At 44.5% G+C, this 19989-nt stretch overlaps 1 protein-coding gene and 2 long non-coding RNA genes across 5 annotated transcripts in view; 1 reads left to right on the plus strand and 2 right to left on the minus strand.

Annotated features, from left to right (window-relative positions):
- The window catches only part of LOC149269922 (uncharacterized), a 47711-nt gene extending 41434 nt beyond the window's left edge, over nt 1-6277 (minus strand). Inside the window, exon 1 of the long non-coding RNA XR_016269548.1 lies at nt 6150-6277. This is a non-coding gene — a long non-coding RNA (uncharacterized LOC149269922). The remainder of the gene's footprint in view (nt 1-6149) is intronic.
- Nucleotides 63-15014, plus strand: bchs (WD repeat and FYVE domain containing 3 bchs). 3 transcript variants are annotated; one of them, XM_018003972.2, is made up of 19 exons: nt 63-227; nt 1184-1514; nt 1613-1858; nt 2509-2863; nt 2934-3120; nt 3181-4506; nt 4573-5588; nt 6260-6839; nt 6904-8093; nt 8545-9782; nt 9846-11963; nt 12048-12151; nt 12209-13121; nt 13189-13363; nt 13424-13618; nt 13685-13786; nt 13898-14032; nt 14103-14217; nt 14607-15014. In XM_018003972.2, the coding sequence occupies exons 2-19, from the start codon at nt 1248-1250 to the stop codon at nt 14770-14772; spliced, it is 10428 nt and encodes a 3475-aa protein (XP_017859461.1). In that variant the 5' UTR covers nt 63-227; nt 1184-1247; the 3' UTR covers nt 14773-15014. The 3 variants fall into 3 exon arrangements, with proteins under 3 accessions (XP_017859461.1, XP_089322358.1, XP_089322357.1); XM_089466232.1 differs by having other exon boundaries at nt 90-138; XM_089466231.1 differs by lacking the exon at nt 63-227 and adding an exon at nt 248-673.
- Nucleotides 15015-17742: 2728 nt separating this feature from the next.
- Nucleotides 17743-18488, minus strand: LOC108612109 (uncharacterized). The gene is made up of 2 exons (XR_001915752.2): nt 18275-18488; nt 17743-18201 (listed from the first exon to the last, which is right to left on the minus strand). It is a non-coding gene; the product is annotated as an uncharacterized LOC108612109 (long non-coding RNA).
- Between the last annotated feature and the right edge of the window lie 1501 nt (nt 18489-19989).

The following is a 19989-nucleotide window of genomic DNA, read 5'->3' on the forward strand; positions in this document are numbered from 1 at the left end:
TTAACTTGTTATGTAAAATATTCACACAAATATTGTGACTCTTCATTCGATAGTTGCGATACTTTGTGCCAGCTCTAGCAAGTCACGTAAATATCGTTCGCCTCAATTAAACACCAGCTCGTTCGTGTGCAACAAAAAGTAATTTTTCGATGGAAAATCAAATGAATTAATTGCGAAAACTAATGAAAAACGCAATACAAAAACCATGCTAAACATGTGCATAGAAAGTAAGTGGAAAAACCAGTGCGAACTATGCGAAAAGTGTGTGTGAAAATTTTCACCTTTCTGCCCGAGCACTGGTGCTCCGCTGGACAGAGAGAGAGAGCGAGAGCGAGTGAGCGTAAGCCCGTGAGAGCAGAAAAATCAATAAAAATTGTCGTAGCATCGCGATTGAAACGAGCAAAACAAAGAGCGCGCAACGAATGTGCGTGGAATGCGATAAACGCTAATAAGAGCAGCCGTTAACTGTTCCCAATTCAGTATCAACTGCAGCTACATACATGGCCCAAATGCGTTGGCAGCGGACAGAGACAAAGCTAGTGAGCGCAAGAGCGGAAGACAAATAAGCAGATAAAAAAAAAAGAACATAAGGCTAAGCATTCAGCAAACAAACAACTGTGCAAAAAGTAAACGGCAAACAGCTGTTACAGTTATTGTGTGCAGCGCAATCAATGTAAATATTTGTGCTTGATTTATCAAAAAGCTGGCAAAGCAAAGCCATTTAGTTCACTTAACCCCCGTGAACCCACACAGCAAAGCGCGTCACCCACGCTTAGGCGGGCAACCAGAATATATATATGTGTATAAATTTATATATGCTTATGCACATGTATGTATATATGTGTATATATCTCAAGTTGAGGCAATGCTCGCACGTTCGTTCACTTTGATGGGTGCGCGCATACAGCCAGCATTCCGTCTTTAAATCGAATGTATTTCGCAAAAACAACAACAACAGCTGCGATAACAATTGAAAGAGACTAGCGGCAAAGCTCGCACCGGTGATTCACAGCCAGCGGAATCGCTAATTAAAGTCGCAGCGGGTGTTGGAGGCGGCGGCAATTGAATGGGGAGAATATACACAGAGAATAGAGAATATCGAATATAGAATGTCAAACCAGCTTTGATGATGTGATTTTTGTATCCCACTTAAGTAATTCGATTTTATTTTGCGCATTTGCAGTTTGAGCAATAGCAGCAGCAGCAGCAACAACAACAACAACCGCAACAATAATAATAGCAGCGCTATGAACGTTATGCGCAAGCTGCGCGGCGCTGCCAGCGCTAGCAGCGGCAGCACGTCAGCCACCAACAGCAGCACCAGCAACACCAGCCCCAGCGCCGTCAGTGCTGCCAACGGACGCAGCGGCGACGAAGCACTGCTCGATGCACGCATACAAATGAGTCTGGCGACACTGAAAAAGCTCTTCAACGAGTACACGCATCCCAAGGAGCCACTGAGCGAAAATGAACGGGACGGCAAGCTCTATGAAATGCTGCCATTGTTTTGCAAGGTCTGTGAACTTTACCATTTCAATTGAAATATCTACAAAGCTGTGAATGTTACTCATTGATTTATGTGTGTGTGTGATTTTTTTTTATGGTCCCACAGGTGTTTAGCAGCTGTCCCGCCAATGATATGAGCGAAAAGTTCTGGGATGTTGTTGCCTTCTGTCAACAGGTCTCTCGCTTGATGGTCAGCGAGATACGGAAACGTGCATCTAATCAAAGCACTGAGGCTGCTTCCATAGCCATTGTCAAGTTTTTGGAGGTGGAAACAACGGAGGACACCAGCAGCGGCTGGCTGCTGCTAGCCACACTGAATCTCTTGGCCAATGGCGATGTGTCGCTCATACAGGTTAAATTGCACTTTATGGAGATTTTCATAATGAGAGCATTGGTTTATGTGTATAGAGAAAGTAAGGGATAGGAAAAACAGCATATGTATAAATTCCTAACTCGTATACATTTGAGAATGAATATGTCTGTATTAGTTGTTCATGTGTAGATTAAGCTCTTGGGGATTGTGTTTGCCACTATTCAGTGGCAGTCAGTAAATATTTGGAAATGACACATACTAGATCTAAGAGTGTAGATTCCTCGGAATGCCGAATATATGGCATTCCCCTTGTTATGTATGTACATACATATATACAATTTTTGCCTGAGATAAGCACATAGCAGGAAGGCAATATAACTGACCTCCATAATTATAGTATGATTGATAGCTGGCCTTACGTGAATGTCAAGCATATATAGATATTGAGAAGGAATAACAAGCTAAAATTATTTATCAGAAAAGTAAGTGCAATGTTATTAAACAAAGATTTGGAGATTTAGCCTGCTCGAAATATAACTCTGTTTAAGGGAATCTCATTTCTATATTAAGATTTCTATACTGTCTGAATAGAGGTTAACTATTAAGGAAACCCCTCTTATATACTACAAAATCACATCTTTAAATTAACTTAATCGATTCAGCTTTACTAAATAAACATCTTCTCTTAGGTCATGACAGCTGCAGCAGTGCCCTCAACTTTAGTCAAGTGTTTGTATCTGTTTTTCGACCTGCCCCAAGTGGAGGACGATGAGCCACCCGCTGATGGCGCCACTGTCGGCGATTTCAATGCACACGAACGTCGCACCCTCTTGCAAAAGGTATTCGTACAGCTGCTGGTCAAGCTGTGCTCGTATCCCTATCCAGCCGAGGAGCTGGCACGCATGGATGATCTAACGCTGCTGTTCTCCGCCATCACCTCGCCCTGCCCCATACAGAATATTGTGTGGCGCAAAAATGCAGCCGAGATATTGACCACCATCTCAAGGCATGGTCTAACCGACGCCGTGGTTACCTATATACATTGTAAGTACAAATATATATAACTATATATGAATACATTTGGTTAATCCAACAATTCTCATATCTCTTCTAGCCAAGGGCTGCATGGCGCTGTGCGTGGATAATATGCAACGTTTGGCGTTTGGCAATCCACTGGAAATCGTTGAAATGTTCGTCACGGTCTTTTGCTTTCTCAAGGATTCTAGTCAAGTATCCCAGATACTAATGGACGACTTTCGCGCCTCTCAGGGCTATGTCTTTCTCAGTGACTTTTTGCTCAAGTAAATTAATTCGGCTTCATGCTAACTTTAATGATGATATGATAATATGATGCTTTATAGATTCGACAATCCGCGCAGTCAGACGCTGGAAATTCAGGCGGCTATACGCAACCTAGTGCTAATGATCTCTTCCCTCTGCATGTGCGGCTTCTACGAGCTGCGTCCGCCGGCTGCTCAATTCAACACGACCTTCAAGCTGCAAAACTTTCAGCTGCCCCAGGCTAGCTCACGCGAGACCTGCGTGCGGAATGTCTATGCATTTCAGGTGCTGCAAACGGTCTTCCTCAGGTCGACAACACCAGCGCTATGCTGCACCATTTTGGATGCCATATCGCGTGTCTATCACTCGGAGAATGCCAATTATTTTATACTCGAATCAGAGCACACGCTGAGCAGCTTTGCCGAGCGCATCCACCTGAAGAGTCCACAAATCCAAGAGAAGTTCTATGACCTGCTCGAGTTTATAGTCTTTCAATTGAATTTTGTGCCTTGTAAGGAGCTAATCAGCTTGTCACTGCTGCTCAAACACAATCAGTCGACGTCGTGCAGCATCCTCTGCATGAAGACGCTGCTCAACATTCTGCGCCACAATAGCGTCTTCAAGGATGTCTATCGCGAGGTGGGCATACTGGAGATATTTGTGAGCTGTCTGAATCGGTATGCCGAGCATGTGCGTCAGATCACAAACGGAGATGATTCACTTGTGGTGCAGCCATCGGCTGAGGAGCCCGAGGATCTGCTCGATACACTGGGCAAACTGGTGCTGGAGGCGCTGACAATGCTGCTGGGCGGCGGTGCCAGCAACAATGCTCAACTATTTCGCGAATACGGCGGCGCGAAGTGTGTCCATGAGCTGGTCAAGTATAAGCATTGTCGCCCCCAGGCGCTGGGCATTGTACGCGAACTGATACTCTCCGCCGGTGGAGACGATGATATGCTCTATATACTCTCGCTGATGCACAGCATCAGTCCACATCAGGTGGAGTTCAAAATCCAGATACTGAACATGCTGCTGGGCTGCCTCAAGGACTCGCATCGCACGCGCACCGTATTCCGCAAGGTGGGCGGCTTTGTCTATCTAACCAGCGTCTTTGTCTCGCTCGATGGCAGCATGGCGCAGCCGCAGCCCGACATTGCCCAACAGGATCTCATACTCTTGCTGCAAATCGTCTGCCAGACTCTGGCCACAGCGATGCGCTTTGAGCCAGCCAATGCCAAGTTCTTTCATCAGGAGATCTGCAACAGTTCGCTGTGCGACACGTTGCGTCTGCTGGGCTGCTTTGGCGGCGACACCACGCTGCAGGACTTCACTGGCAACTATGAGCCGCAGCAAACGCTACTCAAATATTACCATGACGTATTTAGCGGGGACATCCTCAGCTTCAGGTGAGCTCTTATATAAATTTGAAATAAAACTATTTCGTTAGACAATTAAATTCGATTTGCTTTTAGTTTCTCTGAGGATGTGCCCAACTCATTGTCCTATATCTGTGTGGTATTCCGGCTGCTCTACAGCATTGCCTTGGACAACTTCGAGACGCCCAACTTGAGCGGCGTCATCACGCTCTTCAGCGAGAGCGCCCCGCATTCCCGCTCGCCCAGCAAGGAGCTGGCGCCGCCCGTGCACCCCAGCCAGCTAAACCTGACGCAGCCGGCCCCCGAGTCACGCATCGTGCATCCCGGTGTCGTGATCTGCATGCTGCAGCTGCTGCCCGGCGTACAACACGATGCGGCCCCGTTGCAGGCCATCCAGCTGCAGGTGTATCTAAGCGAGATCATCAAGTCGCTGGTGCGCAGCGAGCGCAACCAGCAAATTATGTGCGACCATGGGCTGGCCGAGCAGCTGCTTAGGCTGACACGACGCGCCCTGGCAGAGGAGCAGCATCCATTGCATGTGCCAATGCAGTATATACTGGAGCGTCTGGCCGCGCAGGCGCTGCAGCCCACTGAGCTGCGTCAGTTTCTGCGTCTCGGCGAGCCGCTCTCCTGTGCCGACATTGACCTACAGAAGCCCTATCGACAGGGTGGACCCGTGCCGCTGACGCGCATCAAGACGCTGGTCTCGATGACCACTCCACGAGATTTCCGTGCCCATGGCTCGAGTACGTTGCCGCCATTCGTGGAGCTGGACATGTCGGCCGAGGGATTTGGTTGCCTCTATTTGCCATCGCTGGCGCCACAGGCCACGGCCACAGCTGGCGGCACCATCGATGCGAATACGATTGGTGGCATCGGAGCCGGCGATCGCATCTTCCCGCCGCAAACCGGTCTCAGCTATTCCACATGGTTTTGTGTTGAGAAATTCTCCGATCCCAAGGCAGATCCGCACTGTGTGCGGCTTCTGACGCTGGTGCGCACCATTCACAATCCACGCGAGGAGAATCTGGCATGTCTGTCCATTTTGCTGTCCGCAAGAGACAAAGCCATCGTTGTCTCCACACAAGAGACACTTGTCACGCCCAGAAAAAGTAAGTGTTTACTTATTTCTGATGTCTTTTCGTTCTTATCATTATTTCTATGTTTATCGTAGTCATGCGAATTCTTAGTATAGGCTTTATATACACATTGACTAATTGAATCGTTTAACGACTTTTTGTGCTTTTAGCTTACTTGCATTTCTTGATGATATCATTCGAAAGAGCTTTTATTAGTTGACATAAAAATCACATCAAAAAGAGAGAATGATTATTATTATTATTTTCTACCTTTAGGCGAATTGCAAATATATTTAAAAATGCATATATGAAGATATTTTATTATCAACATATATCAAGTTATATAATTATATCAGATATACAGACGTTTACACCATAGCCATATAGAAAAATTTAATGATTCCAATTTCAAGTCGGAGTTCATTCCACAAAAATCTTGATGATGTTGACTCAGAAATAGAGCTGGGAATTCATTAGATGACAATTTTGTGTTATAATGGAATAGTATGTATTTCTTATATACCAATCCTAGTCCACTCAAGAAGTGCTTATAAAATAATTGTATCAAATTTGTTAGCAAAAATAAATAAATACCTGTTCAGAGTAGAATACTCTCCAGTTTAAGAACTTTTTCGCTTCACACTAAAATCCTCAAATACTCTTTTTGAATCACAAATTGAATTTTCGATTTCACTCTTCCCCAGGTATTGGCGACTGGGAGCCAGAGGGTTCGGATGATGGCATTGCACGCATCTGGTGTCCCGATCTGCTGCACGAAGGTCAGTGGCACAATTTGGTGGTGGTGCTCAATCGTGCCGTGCTCAAGAATTCCAGTCTCTCGCTCTACCTGGACGGCGTGCCCATGCACACGCAGAAGCTGCACTATATAGCCCAGCATCCGGGCGCCACTAGCGCCAATCTGACATCGGCTACTCAAATCTTTGGCTACATTGGCACGCCGCCCATTTGGCGTCGCTATTCGCGCCTGTGCTGGAAACAGGGCGTCTGCCACCTGCTGGAGGATGTGTTGACGCAGCAGACGGTGCAGACGATCTATCAGCTGGGTCCACACTACATGGGCTCGCTGCAGGCGCCGCAGCTGGGCAAACAGGCGGAGCCACTGCCGCCGCTGGTGCCCGAGGATCGGGTTCTGCTCGGTCTGAATGCGAAGGCGGTGTCCAAGCTAACGTTGGTCAAGATACGCAAGGTCTACAGTCGGGCGGATAACAAGAGCATTGCCAAGCAGCTCAATATGAATTCTCATGAGAATGCCACGCCCATCAAGTGAGTGGCCATCAATAGACAATCCGAGCTATTCTCGTATAACTAAACTCATTTCTTTTTCTAGAATCCTTCACAACTCAGCGGGTCACTTGGCTGGCGCTGGTCGCTCCTTGGGCGGCGTGGTTGTTGGCTATTTGGGCGTGCGGGTGTTCAGTCCGCATCCCGTCTCGGCCATGATTGACACCGTGGGCGGCTGCAATGTGCTGCTGGGCATTATTGCCATGGCCCAGGATGTGGAGTCTCTGTATGCGGGCGTCAAGGCGCTGACTTGTGTGGTGCGCAGTAATCGCGCCGCACAGGCGGAAATGGATCGCAAACGCTGCTACCAGACGCTGGGCATGTTCTTCAAGAAGAAGAAGCATTTGCTCAACTCGCACATCCTGCACCTGACCTTTGGCCTGGTGGGCACGGTGAACAGTGGGCACGACATGTCAGCCATACCGAATGTGACCGCATTCCAGGACTTGCTGTGCGACCTGGAAATCTGGCACAATGCACCCAACGGTCTGCTGCGCTCGCTGCTGGAGCATTTACTCGAACTGGTCGTCGAGTCGAATGAGAAGAAGCAGAACGTGAAGATAATGCGCGACCTGCAGCTGCTGGTGAAACTGCTGCACATTATCACCCACATACAGGATCATTCGACGCGTGAGATTCTGTTCAATCTGCTCGAGACGCTGCTGGGCGGCCAGCCACGGCACACGGATCTGCTGCTCTTTGGCCAGTATGTGGCGGCCAAGCTGCCGCGCGTGCAGGACGCCAATATCGAGCGGGCTGTGCTCTTGCCCAGCATGAAGCAGCCAGCCGAGGATCAGGATGGCGTTGCTCACAATATTTACTTGCGCAATCGCTGCCTCTCGCTGCTGCACGGCCTGCTCTTTACGCCGCGCAACACCGTCAACTATGTCATTTGCGATGACATATCGAAGACGCTGGGCATGGACTGGCTGCTGCTGTTCATGCAGCCACACGTTCACTTCACCACGGTCATCATAGCCGTGCGCATTCTGGTGGTCGTCTGTGCCAATGAGAGTTTCCTCGTTCGCTTCCGCGACGCCACCCACAATGGGGGCTATTTACGTTTCACTGAAATGGTTTCGCAACGCAAAATGCTCGGCCTGGGCGCTCAGCAGCTCAATCAGCGACCCAACAATGGCACCGGCACTGTCATCGTGGCCACGCCCCAAAATACAATACAACATCTGCCCACACAGATTGCGGGTGAGGTGCGTCCCGCCGCTCTGAATATACCTGGTAAGTAAAGGAAGTTAAAAACGTAAATCAGATTTGTTGGAATCGAGACTTATAAATTAAAATTTTATTTAATTTAACGTATTTATTAAAATTTAAATATTGTAAGAATTTACTCTCCTATCTCTCATATGCTCCACTTTTATATAAACTCGAAATTTAATGTATGACATTAACGAAATAACGAATTTAAATACTCGAAATTATTATCAGAATTTTCCTTAATAATCTTTTCTTTCCTTTAATTGAAAACTCAAATTTTAATTAAAAAATTTAAAGAAACGTTTATTATTAGAATATCCCTCAATATTTTCCACATTTCTCGAATTTAAATGTTATACATTAAGGAACTTGATCAATTTAAATATTGCTTACAAACTAGAAAATCCTCTTTCCACTCTTCTCTGCCAATTATCGAGTTCACTTATTCTACAGTAATTTTCTCTCTTTAAAGGTTTCCAAATGCTTGAATGGCTAATGCAGCATCATTTGGACGTGCCGGAGCTGTATTTCCTTCTCACGGCCCTGATAATGGGTCAGCCTGTTAAGGTGCTGGCCACAGAGCACACGAAATTCGATTTGGATCGCGTGTGGTCGTTCCTGTGGGGTGCCCCAGTCTCGGCCAATACGCAGCTGCCCAAGCTGAATGTCTGTCCCGAGGGCGTCTGTGTGCTGCTGGCCATGGTGCGGGCAATTGTGCATGGCGGCGAGTGCGCCGCCTGGCTGCACAGTCATCCAGAGACGATTATTCAGCTGCTGTTCAGCCTCTATCAGAATCTCAGCGATTTCACGCCCGTTATGATGGCCGCCGATGTGGTCACCTCTCTGGTTGCGGTGCTCTTTCCGCAGGTTTCACGCTCTGGCGACTCGGAGCCAAACAGTGGCACATCCACGCCCACCGACGGCACGGGCAGCAGCTTTGTACTCCCTACGCCGGAGGCGCTGCACGCAGCCGTGGCCAATCAACCGAAATTAACCACACATCCCGTGCGCAAGTGCGTCATCGACTTCTTGCGTGTGATTGTGGTGGACTCCTTGGGCCTGAACATGCACGGCAAGACGACACCTGTCATAGACCTGGTGCTAGACGCTGCCCCGGAAACAGCTGAGCTGCCCTTGCAGGTGCAATACCAAACCCAGATCATTATCGCTCTCATGGATCATCTGCTGGCCGCCGATGTGCTGGTGGGTGAGCAGGCAGCGCTGCCCTTGGTGCCACTGCTCCAGAGTCACACGCAGCACATTGCGCCGAATGTGTTCTACCTGACGGCGCGGATTGTGGACAAGTTGTGGCAGGGCTGCCTGACGCGGAATCCGCACGATATCTTCGACTTTATCATCAAGCTGATTGGTCAGGCCAAGCGCAGGTCCTCCTCATTGTCGCTGGAGCAGCTGCATCACTCCCTGAACCGGAGCATACTCTTTCTGCTCTCCCGTCCCACCGACGACTCGATAGCCGAACAGATGAGTGTCCTGGAGGCGCTGCACAAGATCATCCAACATCGTCTGCTCATCTTTGGGGCCGGCAACCACGAGCTGGAGTTCATTGGCTGCCTCACCTATTGCCTGATGCAGCTGACGGCTGACATGAAGATTATACTGGAGCCAGCTACAAGCAGGAATACCACCTGGCACGTGAATCCCCAAACGGAGACAACAGAGCCCAAAGACGAGGATCTCAATCAGCTGCAGGTGAGTCCGAAGAGTAATTTCCATGGAATCAATTGCAATTTATTCATTATGAATCTTTTCCAGGGTCGCAACTTAATCGTGGGCGCCGCCTTTCGTGTCTGGGAGGAGCTGTACGTCTGCAAGAAACCCGCCATTGAGGAAGTCTTCAAGATAACGCTAACCCCACCCCCAGCCAATGCGAAGGCACCCGATTTGCAGACAACGCGCGAACAGGTCATGGAGTTGGCCTCAAAGCTCTGGTTCAATTACGTGGATGCCGAACGCAAGGCCTCGTATCGTGTGCCCTGGGAGCTGCACAATCAAATCCAGTCCAAGATACAAAAGGTGACGGGTGGACTGACCCGTCTGGCCAGTCGCACCAAGGTGAAAAAGGATGAGCTGGTGCGCACCAAGTCAAATATGAGCAGGGAGTCAGCCTACGAATCCACGGGCATACATGTGCAGCTGATCAAGGATTTGCTGGAGCTGCGCACCAAGCAATACCAGCAAATGCTGCAGCACACACAGCGCTACGTCTACCAGGATTGGGTGCAGTCCGAAACGGAGCTGACGCGTGAACGGGGTCTCTGGGGTCCGGAGGGCTGCTGTACGCTCGACAAGTGGGTAATGGACACGACCGAGGGACCGCACCGTATGCGCAAAAAGACAATGCGCAATGAGCTCTTCTATCTGCACTATCCCTATCGACCTGAGTTGGAGCTGGCGGACAATCGTCAGCTTAAGTACAAGGTGGCCTCCAGCCTGGATAGCAAACTATACTTTCTGCATGGGCAGCAACAGCCCCGAATCTTGGCAGAGGCCGAGCAGCATTTGATACAGCAGCAATCGTCGCTGGAGGCAACAAATGTGCACCGGCTAGAGGCAAGCAGCTCTACATCGACGCCACCGCCGCCTGTCTCACCCAAGCTGCTGGCTCACGGTGCACCTTATCAGGAATCACTGGACGGCACTGCCCAGGACGACGATGAAGAGGAGGAGGACACGTCCATGACCAGCGACAATGAGACATTTTTGCGCTTACTCGAGGAGCAAGAGAAGATCAGCTTCATGTTTCGCTGTGCGCGTGTCCAGGGCCTGGACACCTTCGAGGGTCTGCTGCTGTTCGGCAAGGAGCATTGCTACATTGTGGATGGTTTCACGCTGCTCAAGAACAGAGAGATTCGCGACATAGACACGCTCCCGCCCGGCGCCTACGAGCCCATCATACCCAACTCGGGCGGCCAAACCTCGTCGACCTCGCGCGCCGTCAGCCACAAGTTGAGGCAATGCTCGAAGTTTGCCTACGAGGAAATACGCGAGGTGCACAAGCGACGCTACCTCCTGCAGCCCATTGCTCTAGAGGTGTTCTCTGAGGATGGACGCAACTATTTGTTGAGCTTCCCGCGAAAGGTGCGCAACAAGGTGAATCAGCGGTTTCTGGCCCTGGCCACCGCACTCAATGACAATGCCCAGCAATCGGTGGCCGGCCAGAAGCGCACGGCCAGCGTGGAGCAGACTTCGGGTCTGTTCAGTGGTTTGATTGGCGAGACATCGGTGACGCAGCGCTGGGTTCGCGGCGAGATCTCAAATTTCCAGTACCTGATGCATTTGAACACACTCGCTGGTCGCAGCTACAACGATCTCATGCAGTACCCAGTGTTTCCCTGGATATTGGCCGATTATGATTCCGAAGAGTTGGATTTCACGAATCCGAAGACGTTCCGTGACTTCTCACGGCCCATGGGCGCCCAATCGGATGAACGCCTGGAGCAGTTCCAGAAGCGTTTCAAGGAATGGGACGATCCGCACGGCGAAACACCGCCCTATCACTATGGCACACATTACAGCTCGGCCATGATTGTCTGCTCGTACCTGGTGCGATTGGAGCCGTTCGCACAGCCATTCCTCAAACTGCAGGGCGGACACTTTGATCTGGCGGATCGCATGTTCCACAGCATCAAGGAGGCGTGGCTGTCGGCATCCAAGCTAAATATGGCTGATGTCAAGGAGCTAATACCCGAGTTCTTCTACCTGCCCGAGTTTCTGAGCAATTTCAATAACTTTGATCTGGGCACCAAGCAGAACGGGGAGACCCTAAATCATGTCATATTACCGCCCTGGGCCAAGCAGGATCCCAGGGAATTTATACGGCTGCATCGCAGTGCGCTGGAATGCGACTATGTTAGTCAGAATTTACATTTGGTAAGTGAATTACTGTGAATTGTTTAAACTATGAGAATCACATAGAGAGCAACGGCAATTCTCTAACATTATTTTTCTTTTTAGTGGATTGATTTGATCTTTGGTTGCAAGCAGCAAGGCCCACCCGCTGTGGAGGCAGTCAATGTGTTCCATCATCTCTTCTACGAAGGCAATGTCGATATTTACAAGTGAGTTTCATCATTGTGGCAAGAAAAGGGAAATATATTAATTATTGACTATTATAGCATTGATGATCCGCTTAAAAAGAATGCCACAATTGGCTTCATAAACAATTTTGGCCAAATACCGAAGCAGCTCTTCAAGAAGGCCCATCCAGCCAAGAAAATGGCCAACTCGCGGCACTCGGCGCTGATCGATCCCACGGCTTTGATACAGGGCAACAGCACTGTGCTGCAAACGGATCGATTGTTCTTCCACAATCTGGACAATCTGAAGCCTAGTCTACAGCCCATTAAGGAGCTGAAGGGTCCCGTGGGACAAATACTGCAGCCGGATAAAACGGTCTTTGCCGTGGAGCAGAATAAGGTGATGATGCCGCCATCGTATACCAAATACATTGCCTGGGGCTTTGCCGATCATTCGCTGCGCGTGGGCCTCTACGACACGGATCGCGCCTCCTTCGTCTCCGAGGCGGCGGCCCAGAACTCGGGCGAGATACTGACGTGCGCCTGTCCCAATGCCAAAATGATTGTCACTGCCGGCACCAGCTCCGTGGTGACCATCTGGAAATTCGACGCGAATCGCAAAAGTCTCAGCGTGCGTCACTCGCTGCATGGGCACACGGATGCGGTGACCTGCTTGGCTGCCAGCGCTGCCTACAATGTCATTGTGTCTGGATCTCGAGATGGAACTGCCATTGTCTGGGACATGTCACGCTTTACATTTGTGCGCCAACTGCGCGGCCATGCGGGCGTTGTGTCCGCCGTTGCGATCAACGATCTCAGTGGTGAAATCGCCACCTGCTCGGCCACCTGGCTGCACGTGTGGTCCATCAATGGCGATGCTCTGGCCATGGTCAATACGTGCGTGGGCAGCGCCGATCGCATGCAGCAAATCCTGTGTGTTGCCTTCTCCCAAATACGGGAATGGGATCAGCAAAATGTGGTCATGACGGGGTCCACCGATGGTGTTGTCAGGGTGAGTGGGCCACACCTCAACAGTTGTTATTATATCTTGATTTGATAACATTTCTTGTTCCATGCAGATGTGGTCGCTGGAGCACACTCAAGTTCCCATCGACCGGAAGCTGAAGCGTGGCGTGGAAGTTAACTCGCAGGACAAGCCCGACGCAGGCTCCGCTGATGAATCTCACAATAAGTCAGACAAGATGAATATTTTCAAGCAAATGAAGAGCCTCTCACAGCCTGAACCGGATCATGGTTGGTTAACAGAATTTAATTGATTGAAGTAACAATCAAAAACTATTTAAACTTTTTCAGAGATTGTAAAGTCTGCCTCGGAGAGCAGCATTTCAGAAGCGTCGCAGCACAGCAATGAGTCCAGTCAATCAGTTAAAGTGGAAACATCAGCGGAACGCAGAAAGAGCTCCATTAGCGGTGCTAAATCGCTGCATGAAATGAAATCGGCCACGGTAGAGGGAGCCAGCGGCAGTTCAGAGCATAAAACAAATGATGGTGAGTTAAGTATATCAAAATATCAATTCTGATAGTTAACTAATGCTTCTGGTATACCCTTTACAGAGGAGCACAGCATTCGTCCTAGCAAATCGGACACCAGCTTAACAGACGGCTTCGTTATGTTGGACAACGACAGACATCGCGGCGAGCAGGCGCTTAGAAAAGGTGCTTTAACTCAAACAATCTAAAACCTACCCGCGAGAGCAAAACATTTCTATTCCGTTCTATCCGAATGCTTCGCACTATTACTAACATTTTGCATCATATTTTCCCCAGGCTTTAAGTGGCAACGTCAATTAATGTTCAGATCAAAGCTAACCATGCACACGGCCTATGATCGCAAAGATAATGCCGAACCAGCTAGCATAACAGCTCTGACAGTATCCAAAGATCATAAGATTCTTTACGTAGGTGAGTGCAGGAGACAAACATATTAACAGACTATTCCCTCAGACTAACATTAATCATTTTAATTGCACAGGCGATGCACGTGGCCGCATTTTCTCTTGGAGCGTCACAGAGCAGCCCGGTCGCGGCGTAGCCGATCATTGGCTCAAGGATGAGGGCGCCGAGCAGTGTGTCAAGTGTCATGTGAAGTAAGTTCCCATTCGAAATATGCTGTGTATATTGGAAATGAATATACAAAAGACTATGTGGAATCAAGTTATGAAATAATAGAAATAATAGACGTACTACGGGGTATAATGAAGTAGCAACAGTCTGTCTAAGTCAATAGTTATACTATTAGCTTTAAAGGGTTTTTGAGTGGCTTTTGCTCTGCAAGTTTCTTAAGGCCTATGCGTGAAATTTCTTACTTCTTATGTAATTACGAAAGAATAAGGTATTATGCTTGTGTATATATAATCCCTTATTCTATCGTAATTTAAACACCTCTAATTTGTATGTAGATCAGCCTAATGCCTTTATATTCTGATTGATCTTCGTAATAATATTAAATATACTTGCATATCTTATTTTCTTTCAGATTTACACTGTATGAACGGAAGCATCATTGTCGCAATTGTGGTCAGGTCTTTTGCAATAAGTGCAGTCGCTTCGAATCGGAAATATCGCGTTTGCGTATTCTGAAGCCAGTTAGGGTATGCCAGGCCTGCTATAGCCAGTTGCGTGCGAGTTCCCTGGACAATTAAAAAACAAAAAACGGGGTCTACGATTACCTATGATTCAATAACGAATTTCGATAACTACGTTCACTTTCTATTGCAGAAAAAAACTATTGTAACTGTAAAAGACGTTAGGGGCATTCATTTAAATACGACTAATTTATTTATATTTATATAACTATATATTTATTTAGTATATTTTTTAACCAAAAGCAAAAAATGTGTTGCGCTAAAAAATAAACAACCAAAGGCTGTTATATGATTTTAAATTACTATTTTTTTTAGTAAAAAGAAAGTAAAACAAAACTTGTTGCAATATTATTTTTGTATACTTAATTTTAACTATTTATTATACACCGAATAAAACAATAAAAACAATATTGCTTATACGCCACAATCATTGAAAATTGTAGTGAAGTATTAATTGAATTGTGTAATTATATAAATTATATAAATATTTAAATATATATAAACATTTTGTGTGTAGCATCCAAATTTTGCGCATGTATTAAAGCTGCTTAGTGATGCCACTAGCGCACAATAAAATATTGTTATATGAAGTAAATGAATATAGAACACTATAAAAGTATAAAGATAGGGAATGTATGTAGTAGCCAAAACATAAACAGAATCCAAAATCAATAATTAGCTTACCAATAAACAAACAAGCAAACAAGCACCGCCAGTTATATCAATTACAAGAAAACAAAAAACCAACTGAACTTCAATGAATTTTCTAGTAAATAATGTAATCAAACCACATTTGGAGACAGATTTTTATGGAGCACACAAAAAAGGGAAGAAAACACCTAATTAGCACACACAACACACAAACCTCACACTAAAGATTTATACACATATACAACAGCAACAGAAAAGTGAAGAGAAACTACCTAAGCCGAGTATTAAAAAAAATAAATAAATAAAAAGACATTTAACTTCCAAATGAACAAGGATATTTTGATTAAAAAGCAATGGATTAAATTGTAAATGTATTAAATGAGTCCGTAAATATAAAAGCAATAATTTAAATTGCTTATTAATTCAACTGAGAGATAACTAAACAAGTAAAAAGCTAAAGTTAAACAGGAAGTTAAACACTTTTTTATGTGTGGTGTCAGAGAGTTTTTTTAATTTCAACTTTTTCCATTCTGTAACTATAATATATATTTTTGATTAATTATTTATTCATTTTCATATTCATTTTCATTTTCTACAGCCTCTTACTTTGGCTCTCTAAACCTAAAAAACTTTGTATATATAAAAGACAAATAATGAAGCAAACAATAAATGAGATTTAGAACAAATAATAATAATATTTAGTTAAAAAAATGTCGTAGTGGTAATTAAACAAAACAAAAATTATTAAAATATATTCGGTATTTTGTAGAGCATCTACATGTTGCATTGATAATAATTTACAAATATTATATACATGTGACGGCTATATACAAAAATTATTGTTGTTCTAACAACACATAAATAACATATTTCAATTTAAACAAGGCAAAAACTCCCATGAACAGATTTGTTAAGGCTCCCGAGCCTGAGGCAACAACAATTAAGTACATTTTCAAGAAGACTTATGAAAACAAGGCAAAATAAGCACATTCTACAACTAAAGAAAAATAAACAAAACAAAAAACACATTTCAAGAACTATCCAAAGACTAAGCCAGAAATTCTTACATTTCAAAATAAAAGAACATAATTTTACGATGAAGGAACCTTAGCCAATTAAGTCCAATACAAGAGAACACCACAGAAAAATCCAACACGACTAAAAAACGAACCCAAATAACTATTATATATTATATGAAAAAAAAAATATATATACATATATATATATATATATATATATATTACTTGTTAGTTCGTGTCATAAGAATATATGCGAAAAAGCAAAACAACAATTGAATAAAATGAATAATGTTAAAAAGCTGCATTTCATTTGGGGAGACACAAAAATGAAAAATACAAAAATACATCATGATTTATGTTATTATTATTTTTTTTTTTTTTTTTTGGTAGTACAATTTTTATTTATTCTATTTAATATACTCTTATACTATACTTTATCTCTCTTTTATAGCTCACAACTCTTAAGAGAACACACAGGCATTAACAGTGGTTGATCAGGCGGCATCAATAGCCGAAATCATTAATGCAAAAACAAAATCACAACGGTTCTTCCTCTCGCATCATCTAATATGCATCTATACACTCTCACACACATACAAGCATACAACAATGACGAGATCAAAAGCACAACATATCTACTCAAATCCATTTCTCTCGATCAAAATTAACTCAAAAACTGACAAAAAGCTCAATAAATTATTTATACATACCTTAATTCTCGAAGAAAATATGAAAACTCGTCATGAATAGAACAAAAACAATATCGTTCCTTAATTACAATATATTTAAGCGAAATTATACGCGCACGCTCGACTAAATCTGTTCGCGCCTACGCTAAGTCGAATAACTTAAATAACATATAGCCCACAGCTGCTCTTTCCACTCACACTCGCGCAAGAATAGTCAACTTAATAACGGGACTAAAAGCACAACTTCGAATACTGAGGAGCTCACCAATACTAAAATGAACCTCTTAAATTAAGTTAATTAAATGTGCATTTAAAAAACGTTGCTTTAGAAATAACGTGTTAATTTAAAACAAATAGAATAGAACTTATATGAATATTTAACAAGCGACGCAGCCGCAAACGCAACAATCACACAACGAACACGAACGCAAACGCAACAATCACACAACGGACACGAGTAGACTAGAGTATAACACTATACTGGATGCCTACTTCCAATACGAATACAACTGCACTACATGCTCAACTACTTGCTTCCAATGCTGCTTTAAAAGCTTTATTTCGTTAACTCAAAGAGAGACAACGCGATCTAATGAGAGAGCTGCTATAAGAGCAACCAGAGGACCTCGTCTAAACAACAGTGCTCCCTCTCAAGCTTAGCAAAGAAATATATTCCATAATTTTTATTCTTTTCTCTCATGAGAGCCATATACATATGTAATAATGTGTATGTGTTGTGTGCTCTGTGTCGTTGTGTTGTTAACGTTTTGGGTCCATTAAAAAATTGTATCTTATTGACTAAACAAAGTTGCCATCCAGTGATGAGAGATGTGTCCGATTCAGAATGCGCGATTCTATTTAGTTGAAATCACGCGCCGATTTGCCAGAAATGGATGCGTCCAGCTCCTTATTGCTGACGTCCATGGTTCGTATGCCACGATGGCTGTGGAACGGGTCTGTCGCGCATACAAAAGCCACCAGGACAGCAATTGCCACCGGGGCAACCCGATGACGGTGATCCACCCATACGAGAGCAATTGCCGTTCGGACAATTAAAGCATTGCCTGGAGCCGAACTGGGAATTGTTATATTGCGAGTATCCGTCCATGGTGATTTGTTGCTTTGTGCTGAAAATACAATTTTTGTATAATTTTTATTTTATTTATTTAGCTTTTTTTTCATTATTTGATTTCAGTTTACCGGCAAAGATTCCGTTTCACAGCTGGCAAATCGGTGCGTTATTTTTCAAAAAGAAAAAATAACAAAAAGAAAAAACTTTTGAAGTGCTGAAACACTTCTGATTTGTTTGAGGTATATGAAAAGAATGAGCTAGTCGACTACACAGCGCTCAGGGGTTAAGCCGAGCAGCGCTGACAGCAATTCGTTCGCCTGCTACGTTTCGAACTTCATTCGAATCTACGACAATTCGAACTGAGAGCAGAGCGCAGGCGCTGCAACTGATAAAGTGGTGAGTTTTCTGCACTAAGAGGCGTGGCTAAATGCCAAGCACTCACACAATGATAATTGTGGTGGGTCGGAGAGCGAAGCGAGGTCGGAGAGTTTTTGGGGCATAGAAAAAATGCGACTTCTTGATGCCGCAAATTTGGCATGTGAGTGTGCATATATGTGTATATGTGTACGTATGTGTGTGTGTGTGTATTTGATGGGAGGAGATGCCGAGCAGCGGATGTGGAGTATGAGTTAACGCTGGCGTTGCGTCAAATGACTTTGCATTCTGACTGGTTAATATAACCGCAGGATTGTATCAAAGCGACGGGCTGGACTCAACGTGCCTATGTGTATGTGAGTTTGTATGTGTAAGTGTGTGGAATGGTTGGATTAGTGTATAACAGTATATGCGGCTATATAACCGGCGGCTGCCAAATGGGTTGTGTAATAGCTGCCGCGCTCCTTTCCGCTAGTTATAGCCAAAATACCGATTTACAAGACTCCACCCACAAAATGGCAAACATACATGCATATATACATACATACATACTTTTATACATATATATATACATAGATATAGAAGACGTTGTCCGCTAAGCTGACTCCTGCCTACGCAAAATTATTCACTATATAAGAATATATACATATACATGTACATATAAAAGTAGGTGTGTATGTGTGTGTGTGTGTGTGTGCAACCAATACACAATGTCACAAAAGTCATTTCAATTTAGATGCGAGTCAGTAAATCAACCCCTATCAACATACCAACAACAACCAGCCAGTGCCAGCCCAGGAAACGCCATTGCGAATTTCTCGCAGCGCCACACATACACACACATACATGAAAATCTCACACACGCACATATATATACATAGCTGAATGCATACATACATATAGCATGCATACGACATATTTTTGACTATCCCCAACTGAATACGCTACACAGAATCATTGAAGGAACTACAATATACATATTTCATATATAAGTTTGCTAGAAGATAATATGATACATAAAAAAATATTAATAAATAAAATTTGGTACATACAGTGGTATGCAAAAGTGCAAGCAGATTAATTAATCATTTTATAGAATAATAATTCAAAATAATTAAAGTTATTGCTGATAGGATTTTATGGGCAAAATATGACTAACTCGAAACAGTTGTTGATTATAGCATTGGAAAATTCTTAAAACAGATTTCTGAGCCGTGATTACCATTTCTGTGTTGAGCAAAATGCAGTAGAGCATTGTCCTAAAACCCAACTCAAGATATTATTGTTAATTTTAAATTATTAATATTAATAAAATACCACTATAATGTTTATTTCCAATAAAAAATACATACTATGTAAAATACATACTATTTAACTATCGACTTAATGCCATTCAGCTTAATACAACTAAAAATTTATATATTTTAAATAAATGATATAAATATATAACACATATGATATAATAAAA

The sequence above is a fragment of the Drosophila arizonae genome, chromosome 3 (genome assembly GCF_054131065.1).
Source record: "Drosophila arizonae isolate 15081-1271.41 chromosome 3, UAZ_ARI_1.0, whole genome shotgun sequence".
Lineage (NCBI taxonomy): Eukaryota > Metazoa > Arthropoda > Insecta > Diptera > Drosophilidae > Drosophila > Drosophila arizonae.

Bases quoted from the DNA above. Each gene is read 5' to 3' on its own strand.
- bchs (XM_018003972.2), top strand. From the start codon at position 1,248: ATGAACGTTATGCGCAAGCTGCGCGGCGCTGCCAGCGCTAGCAGCGGC. The intron at 13,122-13,188 runs GTGAGTGGGCCA...TGTTCCATGCAG, and splicing joins CCACCGATGGTGTTGTCAGG to ATGTGGTCGCTGGAGCACAC. The intron at 14,033-14,102 runs GTGAGTGCAGGA...TTAATTGCACAG, and splicing joins TCATAAGATTCTTTACGTAG to GCGATGCACGTGGCCGCATT.